Source organism: Chelonia mydas, chromosome 3 (genome assembly GCF_015237465.2).
Source record: "Chelonia mydas isolate rCheMyd1 chromosome 3, rCheMyd1.pri.v2, whole genome shotgun sequence".
NCBI classification, from domain to species: Eukaryota; Metazoa; Chordata; order Testudines; family Cheloniidae; genus Chelonia; species Chelonia mydas.
Window position 1 is genome coordinate 56,025,708 of NC_057851.1, and position 22,379 is coordinate 56,048,086.

The 22,379-nt window shown below is 45.2% G+C and overlaps 1 protein-coding gene and 1 long non-coding RNA gene across 3 annotated transcripts; both read right to left on the bottom strand.

Moving 5' to 3' along the window:
• Positions 1 to 5,614: 5,614 nt before the first annotated feature.
• On the bottom strand, positions 5,615 to 10,569 carry EEF1A1 (eukaryotic translation elongation factor 1 alpha 1). Its single transcript, XM_037894331.2, has 8 exons — positions 10,089 to 10,569; positions 9,113 to 9,302; positions 8,065 to 8,244; positions 7,671 to 7,967; positions 7,283 to 7,433; positions 6,788 to 7,044; positions 6,373 to 6,607; positions 5,615 to 6,015 (listed from the first exon to the last, which is right to left on the bottom strand). The coding sequence occupies exons 2-8, from the start codon at positions 9,254 to 9,256 to the stop codon at positions 5,891 to 5,893; spliced, it is 1,389 nt and encodes a 462-aa protein (XP_037750259.1). The 5' UTR covers positions 9,257 to 9,302; positions 10,089 to 10,569; the 3' UTR covers positions 5,615 to 5,890.
• Positions 10,570 to 11,185: 616 nt separating this feature from the next.
• LOC119565758 lies at positions 11,186 to 22,110 on the bottom strand. Of its 2 annotated transcripts, XR_006289450.1 has the most exons (4): positions 21,078 to 22,110; positions 20,025 to 20,115; positions 12,229 to 12,682; positions 11,186 to 11,531 (listed from the first exon to the last, which is right to left on the bottom strand). It is a non-coding gene; the product is annotated as an uncharacterized LOC119565758 (long non-coding RNA). The 2 variants fall into 2 exon arrangements; XR_005224613.2 differs by lacking the exon at positions 11,186 to 11,531 and having other exon boundaries at positions 11,877 to 12,682.
• Positions 22,111 to 22,379: the final 269 nt, after the last annotated feature.

The following is a 22,379-nucleotide window of genomic DNA, read 5'->3' on the forward strand; positions in this document are numbered from 1 at the left end:
TGTGGGATTGGGAGGGCGAGAATGAGGGGGGAACCCTGGGTGGAACAGGGGTGAGCCGGGGGAAGGGGGCAGAAAGGGGTGGAGCTGGGGGGGGGCTACCCCCTTTCCACCCCTTCTGCCTGCAGCCCTCCCCCCTTCACACTTGCTCTGGCCCAGGGCCCCAGGAAACCTTACTCTGCCTCTGCCTGCATGGTGGAGACACATGTCACAGCCCTCATATATGTCTCAGTGCCAGAGGAAAATGAGGGCTGACAGGCAGCATCCTAGACACACAGAATGAGGCATGGCAAACGTGAAGCGATCACAGTGTAGTCCTTTTGCCACCTACTAATGGTGCCAGCTTTTTGCTCAAGGAGGCAGAACCGTATCTCACCCCCCTCCCTTTTGCAGGGCTCCAGCCTTTTGCCACCATTCAGCGCTGTGCCTGCTTGGCGTGAGGTTCTCTTTCCAGGCCTGAGATCAGTTTCCTTGCCCTGCATTTGACTCCTCCTGTGTGTCCATCCCCGGCCAGGGCAGTCTTGCCAATGGGGAAGTGGCTCTGTGATGTGTCTGAGCCTGTGTTAACCCTGTTCTAGAAGGCTACTGGTAATGGATAGGCCCCTGGGCTTCAATCAATTGACGCACGGAGGATTCAAGACAAGCTTTTTCTTATTCTCGCTCCTCCTATAAAGTCTCTCCCGTCTCACGCAGACAAAGCGGCTTGCCTCACCCTATGCAAGGTTTGTCATCCTTACAGCTTCTTGGCTGCCTGCAGGTATGTAGGCCCAGTTTCACAGGGCCTGCTTCTATTCAGTAGCCCAGAACGCAAGCCAAAGGGCTAATGCTTAGCTGAGGGGTTCTGTGACGCAGCCTCAGGCTGCCTCACAAGCAGCAGGACCCCAGTTAACACTCCACACACGCGCCCAGGTTAGGACGGGGAGGGGCTGCGAAAACCAGATGTCACCTTTCCCAGCAAAATGATTTTTAATTAACTGGATGGCAAAAAAGGCTCCAGTGGTCGCGCCCATGTTAATGCTTCCACCCGCTCACTTTGAGGAGAACAGACATGCTCATGAGAAGCGACAAAGGAGGAAAGAAAGGCCACAACAGTCCAGGCAACAACTACTGTATGTCTCCTCCAACCTTACACCTATCACTTCTGTGGGAAAAGCTGCAGGGCACAAACTGGGCTCCTCAGCCACCTAAGACCCCCCACCAATGAACCCCGTGGCAGACATCATCCTTGCATCAAGGGATAGCCAAAGAGTATAACTTTCCTCATTTACCATCCATCAGCAAAAGATCACACCTTTATATGCGCCGCTAATGGCCAAGCCCATCAGCAGCTAGGTTAGCTGGCCTTTGGACGTTTACATCTCCCCTCCATCTTACTTGGCTCTTACACTTGCGAGCTTATCCTGTAGCCTAGCCTATTATGGTAAGGCAGCCGCTTTCCAAGTTTTGCGCTGAGCACCCTCCCCCCCTTCAATATCCACCCCTCCCTCCTCTGGATTTCAGGGTGGAGGCAGGCACATGAGAGATGGTCCCTAAGGCAGAGCCAGTACTAGGTGCAGAAGCTACCAGGAGTGAACATCAGCGTGGCCATGGCGGCTGCTGACACTGACGCACAGCGCCACCTCTATCACTGAGGTGAGTTGCGTTGGAGGTGGTGGTCCCTCCCCAAGCTGCCTGGCGTCACCGCTCGCCACCCCAAACTTTTTGCTGTGACCCTCTGCCCCACAGTTAGTTAGAAAACCTCTGCTGTAAGAACTATATTGGGAAAAAGTTAATCTGAGCCTCTGCCTGTAACAGCGGTGGGCAACCTGCAGCCCATCAGGCTAATCCGCTGGCAGGCTGCGAGACAGTTTGTTTACATTGACTGTCCACAGGCACGGCTGCCTGTAGCTCCCAGTGGCCTCCATTCACCGTTCCTGGCCAATGCGGGCTGTGGAACGCGGCAGCCAGCCTGCACCACTTCCCGCAGCGCCCATTGGCTGCGAACAGTCAATGTAAATAAACTGTCTCACGGCCTGCCAGCGGATTACCCCGACTGGCTGCAGGTTGCCCACCAGTGGGCTAGACACAAACTTGCACTATTTTAATTATGCTGGTTTGGTTAAGTTGGAATTCATCCCTGGGTAAAAGATTATTTCAGTTTGACAGTGGTTTATTTTGGTTTAGCACAAACTTGTTTCTGAGTTAAACTCAACTTCTTTCAGTTTAAACCAGACGTACTTTAGTCTTTCTCTAAAATCTGTTTCATATAACACCTTCAGTTAAATAGCTGCAGGTCAGCCCTAACGAAGGTCATTGCTAGTTGCCTGCCATAAGTGGAGAGAAATTTCAAGAACCCTTAAGAGAGCCGCATTCCACTCACAAGTTTTCTAACAATGACCTACCTGTTTTCTCATTTTTGGTGCTTCTGCCCACATTCGTTAAAACGGTTTCATCAGGTTACGGTAGTTAGGGAGGCACCAGCCTGAAGTTAAACACAATGCTTGATCCATAGCTTCGGCGATTTTTAAAAAATATTTGCATTTTTATGTTTGTTTTTCTATTAAAAACTAGAAATCTAGGCTGTGCAACAGAAATTAGAAAGAGCTCTCAGTATCCAAGAGTTATTTACTACTCTGACCATTCCAATTTGAAATAAATTTGACAGGGGGATTCTACCACTATCTCCATAGGCTATTGTAATAATGTTTAGGATTTAAGTAGGGTTATCAAAGCATTGCACACAAACAAATCTCAAATACTGTGGGATAATTTGACTATTAAGTTATTTAGATAAATGACAGTGTGACAGCTGGGAAGAACACATTTTGGGAAATAAAGAATCAGAGATCAGATGGAGTTCTCAGCTATGGAATTTATTAGAGGGTTGACGGAAGTAGTCTAAGCCCAATATTTTGCTTATAAAATCAGAGATATGCTTTTACATATGTTCATAGATTTCTAAAAAAGTGTCCCCCACAGCAGTGTATTAGATCATAAAAACCAGAGAAGCAAAACTAGCCTCGTTACACTGTGAAAGCTGAACATGCTCAAAAATAAGGTCCCAGCATAAATGGTGAAAAGTTAAACTGTAAATTGTTTTTAATAATCAAAGGTGACGTTTTAGTAACTCAGGCATAGACTTAGCTCTGAATTCTCCTCCCACAAGTCTTTGCATTTCTCACATGCTGCAACATTCTTTCTATTTGAGGGAAATGACTTTTATTTTAGAATTTACAGACCATGTGAAAATAGGATCCTAAAAAGTTCCACCGCAAGCGTCCATCTTTCTGCCCTCCTTCTCTGCCAGTTGTTCATCAGCTAGCCACATTTAATCTGCCAGCGAGTGCTAGGCTGCAAGCTAAATCTGTTGGCAGTCTTTTTGCCTCTACAGAAACTTCTGATGTTGAATCACCTCCTTCCCACAAACTTATTTCCAAGCCACTATGCAGCAAGGAGTCAGTTTAAGACAGTACCCTGCAGATTTTAAGAGGAAGGTTTGTAATGGAAAACTCAGCTTGGTGGAAACTAAGGAGCTTTCAATATGCAGAGAAAGGTGACAGGACAACAAAGTGACATGTTATATCTGTACTGTGTCCTAAAGTGGTATCAATGCAAAACCAGCAGCTACACCCTGATGGCTAGTTGATAGGAATTTGTAATATGAATATGCAAGATCTTCCCTCAGTTCACATGCTTTAGTAGACTTCAAAGATAGCTCACTGGAGCTGTGGTAGTTTTACTAGGCTTTTCATTCTAATTGAACAGGACCCTATTTCTACCAGCAGCAGTATTTTTTTTTATTGAATTAGTGACAATTCCTGAAGTGGCATGGTTGGAGGACAATTTTATTTTAGCCAGAATTTGCACAGCCATATCTTTTTAGATATGGCAACAGCTTATGGGAAACATATACACTATCTAGAATTTTACATTTGTGATAATTTTAACAAATGATCTTCCAGCTATTAGCAATAGCTACATTAACCTTTAAACTCAGTCAACATTGAAAATTGAGATACTTCCATTCTTCCCTTTTAAATACTACCATCTTCCTGAAGGAATAGATTAATTCACTGGGGGGGTGGGGGTGGAAGAGAGCTCTACCTTGCAGAGGTGAGTAAAGACTCTGTAGAAACATAGTTGATGTTAGGCAGAAGGCATGGGGTTAAGACAAAAAGGTAAGAAGAGCTTGGTATTATCCAGGAAATATATCTAAGGTGTGAAACTAATTGTTTATCTAACATTTAGATTAAATGAGAGATGGGTGGGGAAAATTAAGTCAGTACAGAAAAACAGTAGCCTTTCAAACTATGTACAGTGGCCCTTCCTACCACATTTCAAGGGGTCTGTAAGTGAAGGAAAAAAGGTTATGTTGCAGATGAAAAATAGGTGCACTGGTCTGACCGTAAAGTTGGTGCTAAATTTTTTTTTTTTAAAGCAATACTAACCAGCCACAAAGTTTAGTGATCTTTGCTACCTTGTTTGTTGAGGCTGTAGTAAGAATGTAAGTGAAAGATTAATTATCTTGCATCATGTGCAACTGAAACCTCGATTAACTTGCATTGTCCGTATTTGTCTACTTTAGAGGCCCCTGCCAAACTAATTGTAACTCAAATCTCATTGCTGGTTTGTATTTCATACAGCAAAAAAAAAATCTTGCTGGGAATGGATTATACAGCTACAAGTTAATGTTATTTTTCCTGATCCCATCACAGCTCCAGTAATCCTTTTCTTCTGTTACAGTGTGCTTTTACAGAGAACTGGGCCAGATTCAGACTATGTTAACAAGCCCTTTGACTTCAAAGAAGTTCTTCCCCAGGTTTAAAATTTGGCTCCTTTGGCATTCTAATATCTAATTCAACTTGACAAGCAAGCAGTTCTCAAGCTTTGTTGAAGATTTCAGAGCCCCAGCCATATTTAAGTATAGATGTGCCTTCAAACATTTAAGTTAGTTCTTATTTAGTTTTAAAACCAGTGTGACTAAAATGCATACTAGTTCTATTCTCCACATTTATTCATGACTAAGATTTTGCAAGTAGTGGTTTTACACAGGCTGATTTCAGCAGCAGATTTAGGTAAGTTCACTGCAGCTTTCAGACTTAATGCTGCTAGTGATCTGGAATACATAGGAGAATTCAAATAAATGACCTAAGCAAATGCATGAATGTACTGTTACATACCTATCCATTTAGGTTATGGACAAACTAGAAAACAAAGTGAAAATTGAGCTCAAGTGTGTGCAAGATGTCCCAACTAATCTAATGGTACATGGACAAAACAAAAATTTACCCTTTGATGTTAACTGTCCATCCCACCTTCCTCAGTCAAAAAAAATCTGTTTACTGAACATATTGTAGAATGCACCACTCTGCAATACATTACTGCATCTGATTTGTGCAGTGCAGCAGGTATCTTCAGTCAATGAGGAATTGTTTAAGGATGTGTAAAATGGATACAAAATTTTGAAACTGAATCCTACTGTACTGTTCGGGACACTCAAAAGAGACTCAATTTTTATTTCTGCTTTGCAATTCACCTTTAACTCATGCATTTATAAAATATTAATTGAATTTTACTCTAATAAATTGGATATATGTTTTTCCTATAGAGTCAACATTAATTCAAAGAACACACAAACTTAGCATTAAACTTTGTTTTTAATGGTCTCAAATTCTGTGACAGATTTTTGGTCAAGTTGTTTCCATTAAAAAATTTACTGGTTTAAAAACTAATAACTTAAACTGCCACGAAACAAATGGTCCACAAACATTCCTTTCCTTCTGAAGCTTTTACGGTGCATTGTAATCATTAACCAGTCTTTTACTATTAAACTTAAATGGCCAATTGAGACAAACAGTTCTGAGACCGTTCTTCCACCGATTAAGACTGAGGTGGCAGCTGATGTACAGAATTTTCATTTAGCCTTCTGAGCCTTCTGGGCGGACTTTGTGACCTTGCCAGCTCCAGCAGCTTTCTTATCAACTGCCTTGATGACACCAACAGCAACGGTCTGTCTCATGTCACGCACAGCAAAACGACCTGGAAACAAAATGATATTTTATAATTTTGTATGGGAGTATACAGATACACACTCTGAATGAGGCAACCTCTGTATGACAATACCACTCGGGATATGGCAGGAAGTAAAAATATAAAACCAACTGCAAATGAAATTGGAAGTATCTGAAGGTAAACTGGAATTTGGCCTCCACCCATTTTAAAAGGGTTATGGAGCAGAGCACCGCACAAAGTCTTATTTATAGCAAGCTTAAAGTGTCAATGACACCTAACAAAGTAAAGTGAATACCCCACCCAAGAAACTAAGACAGATTTCTAAAAGAGCATGGCACTAACATACCATGAATGTACAAGCAGTCATTTTAGAGGACCACTTACCCAGAGGAGGGTAGTCAGAGAAGCTCTCGACACACATGGGTTTGGCTGGGACCATGTCAACGATGGCAGCATCTCCAGATTTCAGGAATTTAGGACTATCTTCCAATTTCTTACCAGAACGACGATCAATCTTCTCTTTCAATTCAGCAAATTTGCAAGCAATGTGAGCAGTGTGGCAATCCAGCACAGGGGCATAACCAGCACCAATTTGGCCTGGGTGGTTCAGGATGATGACCTGTAAGTATATTAAAAAATAACCTCTCTCAACATAACTTGTTGGGTTAAGCTGGTTAAAAACCCAGAGTGATTATCTTTTAGAGAGAATTTCAAAGTATTCACTCCAAACAAGATAAACCAATATTTGCATCAATCCATAACTACGTTTCAAAGATCTTCAAATGGTTCTGAAAAGTACCTGGGCAGTGAAGCCAGCAGCTTCCATTGGGGGGTCATTCTTGCTGTCACCAGCAACATTACCACGGCGAACATCTTTCACAGACACGTTCTTGACATTGAAGCCAACATTGTCACCAGGCAGAGCTTCACTCAAAGCTTCATGATGCATCTCAACAGATTTTACTTCAGTTGTTACATTGACAGGTGCAAATGTTACCACCATGCCTGGCTTCAGGATGCCAGTTTCCACACGACCAACTGGAACAGTACCAATACCTGAAAAGAAAAGCAACTTTAGGTTTTTACTCCTTCCAATTTAACTAAGGTTTTATACAAACAGGTATGACACTTAAAAAACCACCATTCTCCTGCTTAAAAAAAAACAAACATTCTGGCAAATGTTGGCATTTCTGCTTTTTAAAGGAATAGACTATCACCATCAATCTGATTGTTATATTTTAAAAAGCTTACTAATGGAGAAAAAGTTACAGAACTATTCGCACAAAATACTTACCACCAATTTTGTAGACATCTTGCAGAGGCAAACGCAGAGGCTTGTCAGTTGGACGAGTTGGTGGCAGTATACTATCCAAAGCTTCTAGCAGGGTAGTTCCACTGGCATTGCCATCCTTACGAGTAACCTTCCATCCCTTAAACCAGGGCATCTAACAAAAAGCAGCACAAACGTAACTTGCCTTTAGAAATACTGCGATGTAGAAATAGGAAGGACAAATACATTTCCTCCTTGATATCTTAAGGTAGTTTGTGAAACACGAAACCTGATCTGATCCAGTTTTAAACAGCTATATAAACTCCATTCAAATGCATTGTTTCTTAATCCTGACAATTCACTCTGGCAGTCCCTCCAATTTAATTCTGATATACAAGATAAACAAACTTACATTAGAGCTAGGCTCCAACATATTGTCTCCGTTCCAACCAGAAATTGGTACAAAAGCTACGGTGTCTGGGTTGTAGCCAATTTTCTTAATGTAAGTGCTGACTTCTTTGACAATTTCATCGTATCTCTTCTGGCTGTATGGTGCCTCAGTGGAATCCATCTTGTTCACACCAACAATCAGCTGTTTTACACCCAGTGTGTAGGCCAGAAGGGCATGTTCACGAGTCTGCCCATTCTTCGAGATACCAGCTTCAAACTCACCAACACCAGCAGCAACAATAAGGACAGCACAGTCAGCCTTTGGGGAAAAAGATTCATTAGTTTCTTTTGCACGGACCACAAATATAGGTCAGAAAACACTAAAATCCTCCACTGAATTCATAGTGTTTACATACTTGGGAGGTGCCAGTAATCATGTTTTTGATGAAATCTCTGTGTCCAGGAGCATCAATGATGGTGACATAGTACTTGCTTGTTTCAAATTTCCACAAAGAAATGTCAATTGTGATACCACGCTCACGCTCAGCCTTCAGCTTGTCCAAAACCCAGGCATATTTGAAGGAACCTTTGCCCATCTACAGGTGGTTAAAAAAGTGTAACATTAGTATATTTTGCACTGCTTTCTAAATGACCGTTTAAAACAATTTGTATGTTAGTGAACACAGAAAAATATCTAAAATAGTACAAGGCTTCTGTTGCAGCTAGATTTCTGTAATGCTAATACAGCTTTGGCTTGAACACATTTGGCACAACTGGTGAGAGATTCCATCTCTTCTCGGTTATTTAACCTAGTGACACTTTAGCCTTCACTCTGTTAATTATATTAACAGATCTTTTAACATTAGACCTTACAAATACAAGCCCTCATATCAAGTGTCTGCTTCAAGTTGTTTTCATACCACTGTAATCTCTTCCACATCTAGAAGATGTGCTATTCACCCACAGGCAATTTTTATAGCTAGTATAATTAATGTCACTCAAAGTATTTTTTTTTATTGAAATGCAGTCTCTTCTACTACATAGAAATGAAAATACACTGATGAACATATGGAGCAGGCACAGGTAGTAAGAAATGTTTTTCAACTTGATATAGGAAGAGCCATGTATTCCTCTACCATTAGCGAAAAACCTGAATGCAGCAGCTGCTTACACAAAACTGTTTAGCGTTGCCTGTCTGACTGAACACCCAGTCAGAGGCTGAGAACTCTGAAAATCCCAGCTGTTATTGAAGTCTCTGGATAAATCAGGTAATTTTCTCCCTGTCCTGACAGATGGGTGTAGATCTACTGCCTGCAGAGTAGTTGAAAAGCGCTGCTTAAGGAGCACGGTGCTATTTCATCAACAGTGGCCTGGAGTAACCAAACCAGGCTGCTCTCAGAGCCTCCATTTTGCACTTAAACCAGGCTACTGGGCTAATTAAATCTTTTGGGCCAGCGAAGGTACCTCCGCAGCTTCCTTCTCGAACTTCTCGATGGTCCTCTTGTCGATGCCCCCGCACTTGTAGATGAGGTGCCCGGTGGTGGTGGACTTGCCGGAGTCGACATGGCCGATGACGACGATGTTGATGTGGGTTTTCTCCTTTCCCATGATGGGTGGCTCGCGGCGTCCGGCTCGCTCGTTACAAAATCAACACCTAGAGAAGAGCAAACATGGCAGGGATCACCCGGGGCCAGAGCCTCGCTAACGGGGGGAGGCGCCCGCCTCAGGGCGGGGCGGCCTCGAGGCCGTGACTAGGCCCAGGCGGTACTCGAGGGCCACGGCTCCTCCCACCGCGGGGGGGCTCCACACGCGAGAAGCGCTTGGGCCCCCCCGCGCCGCCGGCTCGGTCCCCTGCGGGCTCGAGGCGCTGCCATGCGGCCGAAGCGCGCAGAGCCGGGGCCAGGCCCGGGCGCAGCTCCTTTGTGTAACTAACACTCCGCCCGGCCCGCCGCGTCCACCATTTTGTGTCGCTTGCGGAGGAGGGGAGAGAGAGGAAGCGGCCATCTTCGCTGAGCGGGCGGCGGCGAATGGGAGCGGCCCTGCACCGGGGAGCGCGGCCCTATTCTCCACCCCCCCCCATTGCCGCGCCGCTAGCCAGCCGGCGCCACCAGGCCGAGAGAAGGAGGGACAGTCCCCCCAGAGTCACGGGGGGGGGTTCCAAGGCCCCGCATGTAGCAGCCCCTCCCCTCCCCGGGGCCCAGACCCCGCACGCAAGAGGCAGCGCGAGGGACACGTCGCCATTTTGTGGGGCCCTCCCCCGGGGCGAGTTCCTCCCCCCCCCCGCGTATCCCTTCCCCGCCGCCAGCCCCGGACCCTCGCACGCGCCGCAGCTTCCCCGCGCGGGGCCGCATTCGCCCACCCTGCCCCTCGGGCCCGACTATTCCAACCACATGGGCCCGCCCCTCCCCCAGCGGGCCTACACCACGCGGCCGGCTCTCACCTGCGAGGCGTCGGCAAACCCGTTGCGAAAAAGACCGACAACGTGAGCGGCTGCGCTTATATATCCTGCGCGGGGGCGGGGCGTGCGGGACACGTCACCGCTCCAGCGTTCAACTCGCTCCTCCCCACCGCTCCCACCGCCCCTAGCGTCGGGCCCGGCAGGGAGCGGGGACAAAGTGCTCTGCTGCCCCCAGCCCCGCTACCGGCTGCAGGAGGGGCCATCCCCCGCGCTGCACCGCTGGGTCTCCCCTCGGGGAGTTTGGTGACGGCCCCTGCCGCCTGCCCAGAGAGCGGACTCCGGCCTTCGCCTGAATCGCGGCCGCCCCTCCAGACCCGCCAGCGCTGAGTGTCACTCGCTCGCTCCAGCCCCGGCCCCGGCCCCGGCCCCGGCCGCCGGGGGCAGCGGCAGAGTCACCGCCGGGGGCGGGGGGGCGCAGAGCTAGAGCTCTCTGCCCCTCCCATCCGATCCCCATACGCTGCCGCCTTTCCCCTCTGCCCATCCCCCCCACCCTTCCCCTTTTCCCTGCCCCTCCCCCACATCGCCACACATCGTGTGGCCCCCGTGGGCCCATCCCCCCCCCACTGCCCCCTGTACCTGTCCCTCCCCCCTGCAGCCGGCCCCCCCTGCATCTCTTCCATACAGCCACATAGCTGCCCTTCCCCCATACAGCCGCACACCCTCACCTCAGCCCGTCCCTGGGCACTCTGCCTCTCCCCATCCAGCCCTGCTCCCTGCCCCCACCCCACCCCCTTCCTCAGCAAGCCTGTCACTTTCGCACGCCACACAAACTCCTGGACCCTTTTGCTTGCAGGAGCTCAGTCCTCTTGTTTAGTCACCATAGATGGTGCCTTTCCCCTTAAAACGTTCTCCATTTCTCCTACCCAGCTTGTGTATGTACAACCTACCCCTCATCTCCCACCTTCCTTAAGTTCCCACCTACTGCCCCATCCCCCCGAAACTGCCCTACGCCCTCAGATACCCACACACCCGTCCCCATCCCAGACATAATTCCTGGTCCCTGTCAATCCTGTCATTTCCTCCCATGTTTTCAAGTCACCTCGGCCACCACCTGTGCATCTCTACCATTCTTTCTTTACACATCCGATGCAAACACCATATGCCTTTAGCCCCCTATGCATCTGTGTACACACACCTTCTTCTCCCCCACAAGCTCACACAAACTGCCTCTGACCTCTCCCAAGTGCTCAGAGAGCAGGAGGTGAATTTTTGTTCTCTGTAAGCCAATGCCAGCTGTTTGGCCCACAGAGAGTAACCCTCAGTCTAGGCCAGGCAGGCACACTTCACTTACCGGTAACTGTTTTTGTCCCCAGTCGTTCATTGTCGCTGTGCTAGCAGAATGTTACTCATTTGGAAGACAGTGAACAACTTGCTTTAAATGGGCTATCCTGAGTTTAAAGTGTGATTCTCCTCTGAAAAGCATTTCTGTAAAAAGAGAAACAAGGTGGGTGAGGTAATTTTATTTTATTGGATCAACTTCTGTTGGTGAAAGAGAGACAAGCTTTCAAGCTTACACATGCTTACCAACAGAAGTTGGTCCAATAAGAGATATTACCTCTTATCTCTACTATCCTGGGTCAACATGGTTACCACAACATTTCTATAAAAGGACATTTTAAGGTTCCATGTTAATTGTCTCTCTGTATCACATGTGCTTACTGTAGGGCTTGTCAACATTTGAAAGTTAATTTGGATTAAGGGAAGGTGTAAATTTAAAACCCAATTTCTGAGTAAATCCATGCATGCACACGCTTACTCCAGAATAAGTGTGCCTTGTTTCTGGTTACTGCATGAATTGAGCTAAACTGGAATTTCAGAAATTCAAGTGTCCATGTGTGGAATTACTCTTTCAAAATAGTAATTTCTGAACAACTCCATGTGTAGACAAGCTCTGACAAATGAAGAGATTTTTTTCTTATCAGTTTCCCCTCATTCAGAGTCAAGCTGGGCTTTTTTCATGCATCACATGCAGTAACAAGAAAAGGAGTACTTGTGGCACTTTAGAGACTAACCAATTTATTTGAGCATAAGCTTTCGTGAGCTACAGCTCACTTCAGATGCATAAAGTGGAAAGTACAGTGATGAGATTTTATATATACACACAGACCATGAAAAAATATACATTGTAAGGAGAGTGATCACTTAAGATGAGCTCCACCTACTGGAGGCCAATTGCAGTGCTGTAATCGACTAGAGGGTCTACACTGGCACTGCAGCACTGTATCCCCGGCAGAGAAAACTGTATGCCTCTCATCGGGGTGCTTTATTTACAGCACTTCAGCTGCACAGTTTCTGCACACTAAGTGGCTTGGCAGCATATACACCTCGGGAGTTACACTACAGAAAGCTGCTTTACTGCGCAGAAACTTGCCAGTGTAGACAAGGCTTGTGTGTCTCAGCATTCAGGTTGATGGCAGAGATGGCTGAGAAAGATGAAAGGTGGGAAATAGAAGGTTCCATGAACACAGAGAGTGAGCTTAGCTAGATTCTGGGTCTTCTAGGAGCAGTTTATTGCAAGCTGCTCACTGTGCAACATCCAGTCACGTTCTGCAATCTCTTCATGTCAGTTTCCTCATCTGAAATAATGGGGATAACATTAGTCAAATGCTACTATATATAATGTAAGTGCAAAGTATTCTTATAGTCTAACCATTTGGGTCTGGCCATTCAAATATTTACAATCCCTCATTCAAAATCCTTCTTCCTCCACTAACTGATTGTGCTAAAAAGAAACTTCTGTGAGCAGGTTATTTCATAATTATCCACCACAGGCTTTCTTGCACCTTCCTCTGAAGTAGATGGTACTTGCCATTGTCAGTGGACTAGATGGACTTCTGAGCTGATCCAGTACGGCAAGTCTGGATTTTTAATGAAAAGATACAGAAAGTTTACACACTGTGCAATATTTCTCCATGACTGGCCTTACCAGGAACCTAATAAGGAAGTGTGTCAGCAATGAACAAGAAGATATTGATCAACACATTTTAAGTGAAACTAAACTGTTTTACTCCCTTCTGTTCAGTTTCCCATATTGTTTCTTACTCCTAGGTGACATTTGTTCAGGAAAGACAGTTGCAGCAGACAATGATTTGCCATTGCTTTAGCATTGGGGTGTGAAGGCAGGAGAAATTAAGGTGACCACCTTCTTTTGAAACAAATGAAGAACTATCAAAACACATCATCTCATTTTAAGGGACCCCTTTGCTGCCACCTCCACCCATATTCTTAATATTAAAAAAAAAACAATAACAAAAAACAAGAGAAAGTGTCTCCTAGGTTGGTTGATATGGGATGTGTGACATTAGGCACGAAAAGGGGGATGGAACACCTGTTGTGACACTAACATCTTGGCCCTCCGAACTCCCCACCCCACTACTCCTTCCAGACTTCCTCTGTCAACCCTCTTCTGATTCCCCTGCCAGTTGCTTTGGGTGAACAGTGAAAAGAGCTACAGAAAGCTGGGAGAGGAAAAAGGGGTCAGCTGATCTGGATTATTTGTAGATAGGATTTCCTGACTCCATTCCAGAAGCAAATAACTGCCACTTGGTTTCCATGGTGGGACATAAAAGCAGCCTGTTTTCCCTCCCCCCGAGCAGTCCTGCACTTCCCTACCTAAAACTTCTGAGAAGGATCAGGATTTATTTCTTTTCCTAGGACAAGATTAAAGGTATGTCTACACTACAGAGCCTATAATTGGCATAGCCCTATAATGTAGATGCAGCCTATACCAACAGAAGGGCTTTTTCTGTCAGTGTACTAGGAACACCACCTCTCTAAACAAAAAAGAAAAGGAGTACTTGTGGCACCTTAGAGACTAACCAGTTTATTTGAGCATGAGCTTTCGTGAGCTACAGCTCACTTCATCGGATGCATAGCATATCGTGGAAACTGCAGAAGACATTATATACACACAGAGACCATGAAACAAAACTTCCTCCCACCCCACTCTCCTGCTGGTAACAGCTTATCTAAAGTGATCATCAAGTAGGGCCATTTCCAGCACAAATCCAGGTTTTCTCACCCTTCCCTCCCCCCCCCCCCCACACACATACAAACTCACTCTCCTGCTGGTAATAGCCCATCCCTCTTTGAAACCTCTCTTTATAATGCGCATGATAATCAAGGTGGGTCATTTCCAGCACTAATCCAGGTTTTCTCACCCCCCCCCACACACACCCCCCTCCAAAAACCACACACACAAACTCACTCTCCTGACCACTCTCCTTACAATGTGCACAGCAATCAAGGTGGGCCATTTCCAGCATAAATCCAAGTTTAACCAGAACGTCTTGGGGGGGGTTTGTAGGAAAAAAACAAGGGGAGATAGGCTACCTTGCATAATGACTTGGCCACTCCCAGTCTCTATTCAAGCCCAAATTAATGGTATCCAATTTGCAAATGAATTCCAATTCAGCAGTTTCTCGCTGGAGTCTGGATTTGAAGTTTTTTTGCTTTAAGATAGCGACCCTCATGTCTGTGATTGCGTGACCAGAGAGATTGAAGTGTTTATGAATGTTATAATTCTTAACATCTGATTTGTGTCCATTTATTCTTTTACGTAGAGACTGTCCAGTTTGACCAATGTACATGGCAGAGGGGCATTGCTGGCACATGATGGCATATATCACATTGGTGGATGTGCAGGTGAACGAGCCTCTGATAGTGTGGCTGATGTTGTTAGGCCCTGTGATGGTGTCCCCTGAATAGATATGTGGGCACAGTTGGCAACGGGCTTTGTTGCAAGGATAGGTTCCTGGGTTAGTGGTTCTGTTGTGTGGTATGTGGTTGTTGGTGAGTATTCGCTTCAGGTTGGGGGGCTGTCTGTAGGCAAGGACTGGCCTTTCTCCCAAGATTTGTGAGAGTGTTGGGTCATCCTTCAGGATAGGTTGTAGATCCTTAATAATGCGTTGGAGGGGTTTTAGTTGGGGGCTGAAGGTGACGGCTAGTGGCGTTCTGTTATTTTCTTTGTTAGGCCTGTCCTGTAGTAGGTGACTTCTGGGAACTCTTCTGGCTCTATCAATCTGTTTCTTCACTTCCGCAGGTGGGTATTGTAGTTGTAAGAATGCTTGATAGAGATCTTGTAGGTGTTTGTCTCTGTCTGAGGGGTTGGAGCAAATGCGGTTGTATCGCAGAGCTTGGCTGTAGACGATGGATCGTGTGGTGTGGTCAGGGTGAAAGCTGGAGGCATGTAGGTAGGAATAGCGGTCGGTAGGTTTCCGGTATAGGGTGGTGTTGATGTGACCATCGTTTATTAGCACTGTAGTGTCCAGGAAGTGGATCTCTTGTGTGGACTGGACCAGGCTGAGGTTGATGGTGGGATGGAAATTGTTGAAATCATGGTGGAATTCCTCAAGGGCTTCTTTTCCATGGGTCCAGATGATGAAGATGTCATCAATATAGCGCAAGTAAAGTAGGGGCGTTAGGGGACGAGAGCTGAGGAAGCGTTGTTCTAAATCAGCCATAAAAATGTTGGCATACTGTGGGGCCATGCGGGTACCCATAGCAGTGCCGCTGATCTGAAGGTATACATTGTCCCCAAATGTAAAATAGTTATGGGTAAGGACAAAGTCACAAAGTTCAGCCACCAGGTTAGCCGTGACATTATCGGGGATAGTGTTCTTGATGGCTTGTAGTCCATCTTTGTGTGGAATGTTGGTGTAGAGGGCTTCTACATCCATAGTGGCCAGGATGGTGTTATCAGGAAGATCACCAATGGATTGTAGTTTCCTCAGGAAGTCAGTGGTGTCTCGAAGGTAGCTGGGAGTGCTGGTAGCGTAGGGAAGGGTGAGAAAACCTGGATTTGTGCTGGAAATGGCCCTACTTGATGATCACTTTAGATAAGCTGTTACCAGCAGGAGAGTGGGGTGGGAGGAAGTTTTGTTTCATGGTCTCTGTGTGTATATAATGTCTTCTGCAGTTTCCACGATATGCTATGCATCCGATGAAGTGAGCTGTAGCTCACGAAAGCTCATGCTCAAATAAACTGGTTAGTCTCTAAGGTGCCACAAGTACTCCTTTTCTTTTTACGAATACAGACTAACACGGCTGTTACTCTGAAACCTGTCATTATGCAAGGCACTGCATTTAGCCGCATGGAGTGGAAATCTATCAACTGCATGAAAAAACTTGTACAGATACAGACAGACATCATCTTCCTTTCCAAATGCAAACAGATGGACATCGTACCAAAAGGACTGAAGGTAAAAAATCCATTACAATCTACATACCACACAGACTATGCTGACAGCTTGTGCCACACGCTCTCAAAGAAACTGCGGAATCACCTGATCAACATCCTCTACAGCAAACAGGGAAAGATTAAGAATGAGCTCTCAAAAATGGATACTCTCATAAAAAACCAACCTTCCACACAAACTTCCTCGTGGCTGGATTTTACTAAAACTAGACAAGCCATTTACAACGCACACTTTACTTCTCTACAAAAGAAAAAGGACACTAAACTTTCTAAACTACTACAGGCTACAAGGGGCCACAGCAATGGTTCCCTCAACCCACCCAGCAATATTGTTAACCTATCCAACTATACTATCAGCCCAGCAGAAGCAGCTGTCCTATCTCGGGGCCTCTCCTTCTGCCCCTCCACCCCCAAGAACATGATACAGTTCTGTGGTGACCTAGAATCCTATTTTCGACGTCTCCGACTCAAGGAATATTTCCAAAATACCTCTGAACAACATAATGATCCACAGAGGCCTGCCTACCAACATAACAAAAAGAAGGATTCTAGGTGGACTCCTCCTGAAGGTCGAAACAGCAGACTGGACTTCTACATAGAGTGCTTCCGCCGACGTGCACGGGCTGAAATTGTGGAAAAGCAGCATCACTTGCCCCATAACCTCAGCCGTGCAGAACACAATGCCATCCACAGCCTCAGAAACAACTCTGACATCATAATCAAAAAGGCTGACAAAGGAGGTGCTGTTGTCATCATGAATAGGTCGGAATATGAACAAGAGGCTGCTCGGCAGCTCTCCAACACCACTTTCTACAAGCCATTACCCTCTGATCCCACTGAGAGTTACCAAAAGCATCTACAGCATTTGCTCAAGAAACTTCCTGAAAAAGCACAAGATCAAATCCGCACAGACACACCCCTGGAACCCCGACCTGGGATATTCTATCTACTACCCAAGATCCATAAACCTGGAAATCCTGGGCGCCCCATCATCTCAGGCATTGGCACCCTGACAGCAGGATTGTCCGGCTATGTAAACTCACTCCTCAGGCCCTACGCTACCAGCACTCCCAGCTACCTTCGAGACACCACTGACTTCCTGAGGAAACTACAATCCATTGGTGATCTTCCTGATAACACCATCCTGGCCACTATGGATGTAGAAGCCCTCTACACCAACATTCCACACAAAGATGGACTACAAGCCATCAAGAACACTATCCCCGATAATGTCACGGCTAACCTGGTGGCTGAACTTTGTGACTTTGTCCTTACCCATAACTATTTTACATTTGGGGACAATGTATACCTTCAGATCAGCGGCACTGCTATGGGTACCCGCATGGCCCCACAGTATGCCAACATTTTTATGGCTGATTTAGAACAACGCTTCCTCAGCTCTCGTCCCCTAACGCCCCTACTTTACTTGCGCTATATTGATGACATCTTCATCATCTGGACCCATGGAAAAGAAGCCCTTGAGGAATTCCACCATGATTTCAACAATTTCCATCCCACCATCAACCTCAGCCTGGTCCAGTCCACACAAGAGATCCACTTCCTGGACACTACAGTGCTAATAAACGATGGTCACATCAACACCACCCTATACCGGAAACCTACTGACCGCTATTCCTACCTACATGCCTCCAGCTTTCACCCTGACCACACCACACGATCCATCGTCTACAGCCAAGCTCTGCGATACAACCGCATTTGCTCCAACCCCTCAGACAGAGACAAACACCTACAAGATCTCTATCAAGCATTCTTACAACTACAATACCCACCTGCGGAAGTGAAGAAACAGATTGATAGAGCCAGAAGAGTTCCCAGAAGTCACCTACTACAGGACAGGCCTAACAAAGAAAATAACAGAACGCCACTAGCCGTCACCTTCAGCCCCCAACTAAAACCCCTCCAACGCATTATTAAGGATCTACAACCTATCCTGAAGGATGACCCAACACTCTCACAAATCTTGGGAGAAAGGCCAGTCCTTGCCTACAGACAGCCCCCCAACCTGAAGCGAATACTCACCAACAACCACATACCACACAACAGAACCACTAACCCAGGAACCTATCCTTGCAACAAAGCCCGTTGCCAGCTGTGCCCACATATCTATTCAGGGGACACCATCACAGGGCCTAACAACATCAGCCACACTATCAGAGGCTCGTTCACCTGCACATCCACCAATGTGATATATGCCATCATGTGCCAGCAATGCCCCTCTGCCATGTACATTGGTCAAACTGGACAGTCTCTACGTAAAAGAATAAATGGACACAAATCAGATGTTAAGAATTATAACATTCATAAACCAGTCGGAGAACACTTCAATCTCTCTGGTCACGCAATCACAGACATGAGGGTCGCTATCTTAAAGCAAAAAAACTTCAAATCCAGACTCCAGCGAGAAACTGCTGAATTGGAATTCATTTGCAAATTGGATACCATTAATTTGGGCTTGAATAGAGACTGGGAGTGGCTAAGTCATTATGCAAGGTAGCCTATCTCCCCTTGTTTTTTTCCTACAAACCCCCCCCAAGACGTTCTGGTTAAACTTGGATTTATGCTGGAAATGGCCCACGTTGATTGCTGTGCACATTGTAAGGAGAGTGGTCAGGAGAGTGAGTTTGTGTGTGTGGTTTTTGGAGGGGGGTGTGTGTGGGGCGGGGGGTGAGAAAACCTGGATTAGTGCTGGAAATGACCCACCTTGATTATCATGCGCATTATAAAGAGAGGTTTCAAAGAGGGATGGGCTATTACCAGCAGGAGAGTGAGTTTGTATGTGTGTGGGGGGGGGGGGGAGGGAAGGGTGAGAAAACCTGGATTTGTGCTGGAAATGGCCCTACTTGATGATCACTTTAGATAAGCTGTTACCAGCAGGAGAGTGGGGTGGGAGGAAGTTTTGTTTCATGGTCTCTGTGTGTATATAATGTCTTCTGCAGTTTCCACGATATGCTATGCATCCGATGAAGTGAGCTGTAGCTCACGAAAGCTCATGCTCAAATAAACTGGTTAGTCTCTAAGGTGCCACAAGTACTCCTTTTCTTTTTACGAATACAGACTAACACGGCTGTTACTCTGAAACCTCTCTAAACAAAGTTAGCTGTGTCAGTGGGAGTCCTCTTCTGTTGACAAAGCTGCATCTACACAGGGGCATTATGGGTGGGTTTGTTCAGCCAGACAGACATCAACGTGAGCTCCTCTCTGGAGGATACTGCTGCAATCTCCCTCTCCTCTCGTAAAAAGATCATAGGACGGGGCAGATTTGCTTATCCAATATAAATTAAACATGCACCAGCTCCTGACATATTTGTGCCACTGAGAAGGCACAAGTTGTGCAAACTGGATCATTGCCACATTCTCTACAGAACAGGGAGCGCTGTGCTGTAAGGTAAACAAACCCCCTAGAGAATGCCCTCAGACAGACCAAGTGTGCTCCTTAATACAGATGCAACAATCTTCAGCATGGAAATAGGAAAATGTTGTTCAATCCATACCCTGATGAGCCTGTATTTGTCTGCAGTTGCTCAACACACCAGAATTTAAGAAAAGCCTTCATTATCTTAGGAACCCCACAGGAATGGCAAATATCAAAGCAGCCTTATCACAGTGGATGCAGTTGTAGGGGTACAGTACATTTTAGTTTAGTGGACGTTTCTTCTAATGTTACAAAAAAATACAAAAGGTGATTGACATTTTATACATACACCTTCAAAGTTACATCAAGACAGGCCAAACTTCCAAAGGGCATTTGTTAAGGTAGTCTCTTGTCCCTCCTTTTTGGAACTGCTGCTGAATCTTTAGTAGTATAAGAGAAACAAGCATAAGAAACAAAAAGTTTAAAATCTGAGCTGAGATGTTTGAGTGTCTAAAACAGTGGTGGGCAACCTGCGGCCCATGGACTGCACGCAGCCCGTCAGGGTAATCTGCTGGCAGGCCACCAGACAGTTTGTTTACATTTGCATGGCTGCCCGCAGCTCCCAGTGGCCGCAGTTAGCCATTCCCGGCCAATGGGAGCTTAGGGAAGTGGCATGGGCCGCAGGGATATTCTGGACACTGCTTCCCACAGCTTCCATTGGCTGGGAACGGTGAACCGTGGCCACTGGGAGCTGTGGGCAGCTGTGCAAATGTAAACAAACCGTTTGGTGGTCTGCCAGCAGATTACCCTGACGGGCCGCAGGTTGCCCACCGTTGGTCTAAAATGTACTAAGAAATCAGATTTACAAAAATCTGGACTAATACTATATTCTATTTATAGGTCAAAAATTTATCTTGGCCAAGAGAACCACTGAATGCATTGATAACCCTGACAAAATAGTTCTCAAGTTATATCAACTGTGAGGTGTAAAACAGCTCACAAAAGAGGATATTGTTAGGGATAAAACCTTCATGATTTACATGGATTTAATTATTTTCTGGCCTATTCACTTGAGTAATCTGAGTAAGAAATCAGAAGGAATATAAGAAAGCTCAGAAATATTCCAAGATTCATATCAATGTAAGAGAGGGAAATTCAGTTTGAACAGAAGCTACTTGAAGGCAACAACAAATATTTTTCTATTCGTCACTTTTAAAGGTGACCTGCAAATGAGGGGGAGGGGGACAGCTTGTGCCCTATTTCCTTCTTCATGCTGTACAGAGAAGGCCTTGAAGTGTTACGGTCTCTGAGTGTGGTGCATACACAAATATACATATATGTACACATAGTCTAGAGACCCTGGTCACAGTGAGAAAGCTTTCACTTCATGTCCAATACTCACAATGCAGTCTTCCACGACTCCAATGGAGCTGAACTGCCTGTGATTCCTTGTGGCTGCAGCTTCCTTTGGCTCCCATTCGGGGGAGAAAGAATAGGGAAAATTAGTAGAAAAGTTAATACAGCATTCACAATAGGGATGAGGGGAATTATTTAAAGAAACATGCCCAACCGACCTTCAGCAATTTTCCCATTTGGTGGGAGCAGTTAATTGCAGCGCTCACTGTTCCATACCCGTAACTATTCTTAGGTGACTTTAAGCATCTATATTAGAAGTTCATTCACAAAAAAACCCCCAAACCAACCAACCAACCAAACAAACAAAAAGCCCCACACCAATGCAGCAAAGCACTTAAGCAAGTGTGACTCTAAGTACATGAGTAATGTCCACTGAAGTCAATGACACTGCTCATATTCTTATGAGCATGTGCCTACTGGACTGGGGCTATAAAACAGTAGAGTAGCATTGATCTTTGCACTCCAACCTTACTGTAAGTTTCTCCAACTCAGACAGACCCAGCATGAAACTCATTGCAAACTGTAGTGTTTCATTTTTTAAAAAATATTAAAAAGATTACAGGCCAGAGTTTGATTCTAACATATAAGTGAAGTTCACATAATTTTTGATGGGTTTGCCCCAATTAAATGCATCCAGTGTGTGTGTGTAAAAATATTTTACACAGTTCTGGCCAAAATTAAAGGAATTTTTAAAGTTTGAAAGCATGCTTTTCCCAAAAGTTAAATGATTTTAAAATATTTTTATTTAATATAGTACATAATTGACTAAACTAACAAGGAAAAAAAGGCAAAAGCACACTAAATAAAAACCTGTAAGACAGATTCAGATAATATTAAATTAACTCACTGATTTATAGGAAGGAAAGAGAAGTGTAAAAGGTTGGTAATTTCCATGTTCTCAAAAAAAATGTATACAAAGAAAAGCAGGATAATTTAAATACAGTTCAATTATTTCTCAGAATGTTGACAGTACATATCATACCACAGAGGTAAAAAATAAATTCAGTCACATCAAATAATCATCTAAGAGCACATGTAATATGGGGAGAGAGAAATGGATCATGTCCCTGAAATGAAATTCTGTGCCTTTTCTAAGCCAAAAGATAACACACTTTATTGTTAACAGAGGCAAAGGTTGAAATCTGGGTCGAGAGGGTAATGGTTGGTCAGAAAGTTGAACACCATTTCTAGACTTTACTTTCAAAGGAATCTGAAAAACCTTTATTAAAGATGATTTAAAGACAGGTTTTTTGTAAATTTAGTATAAAAAACAAACAGGAAAGTGTTT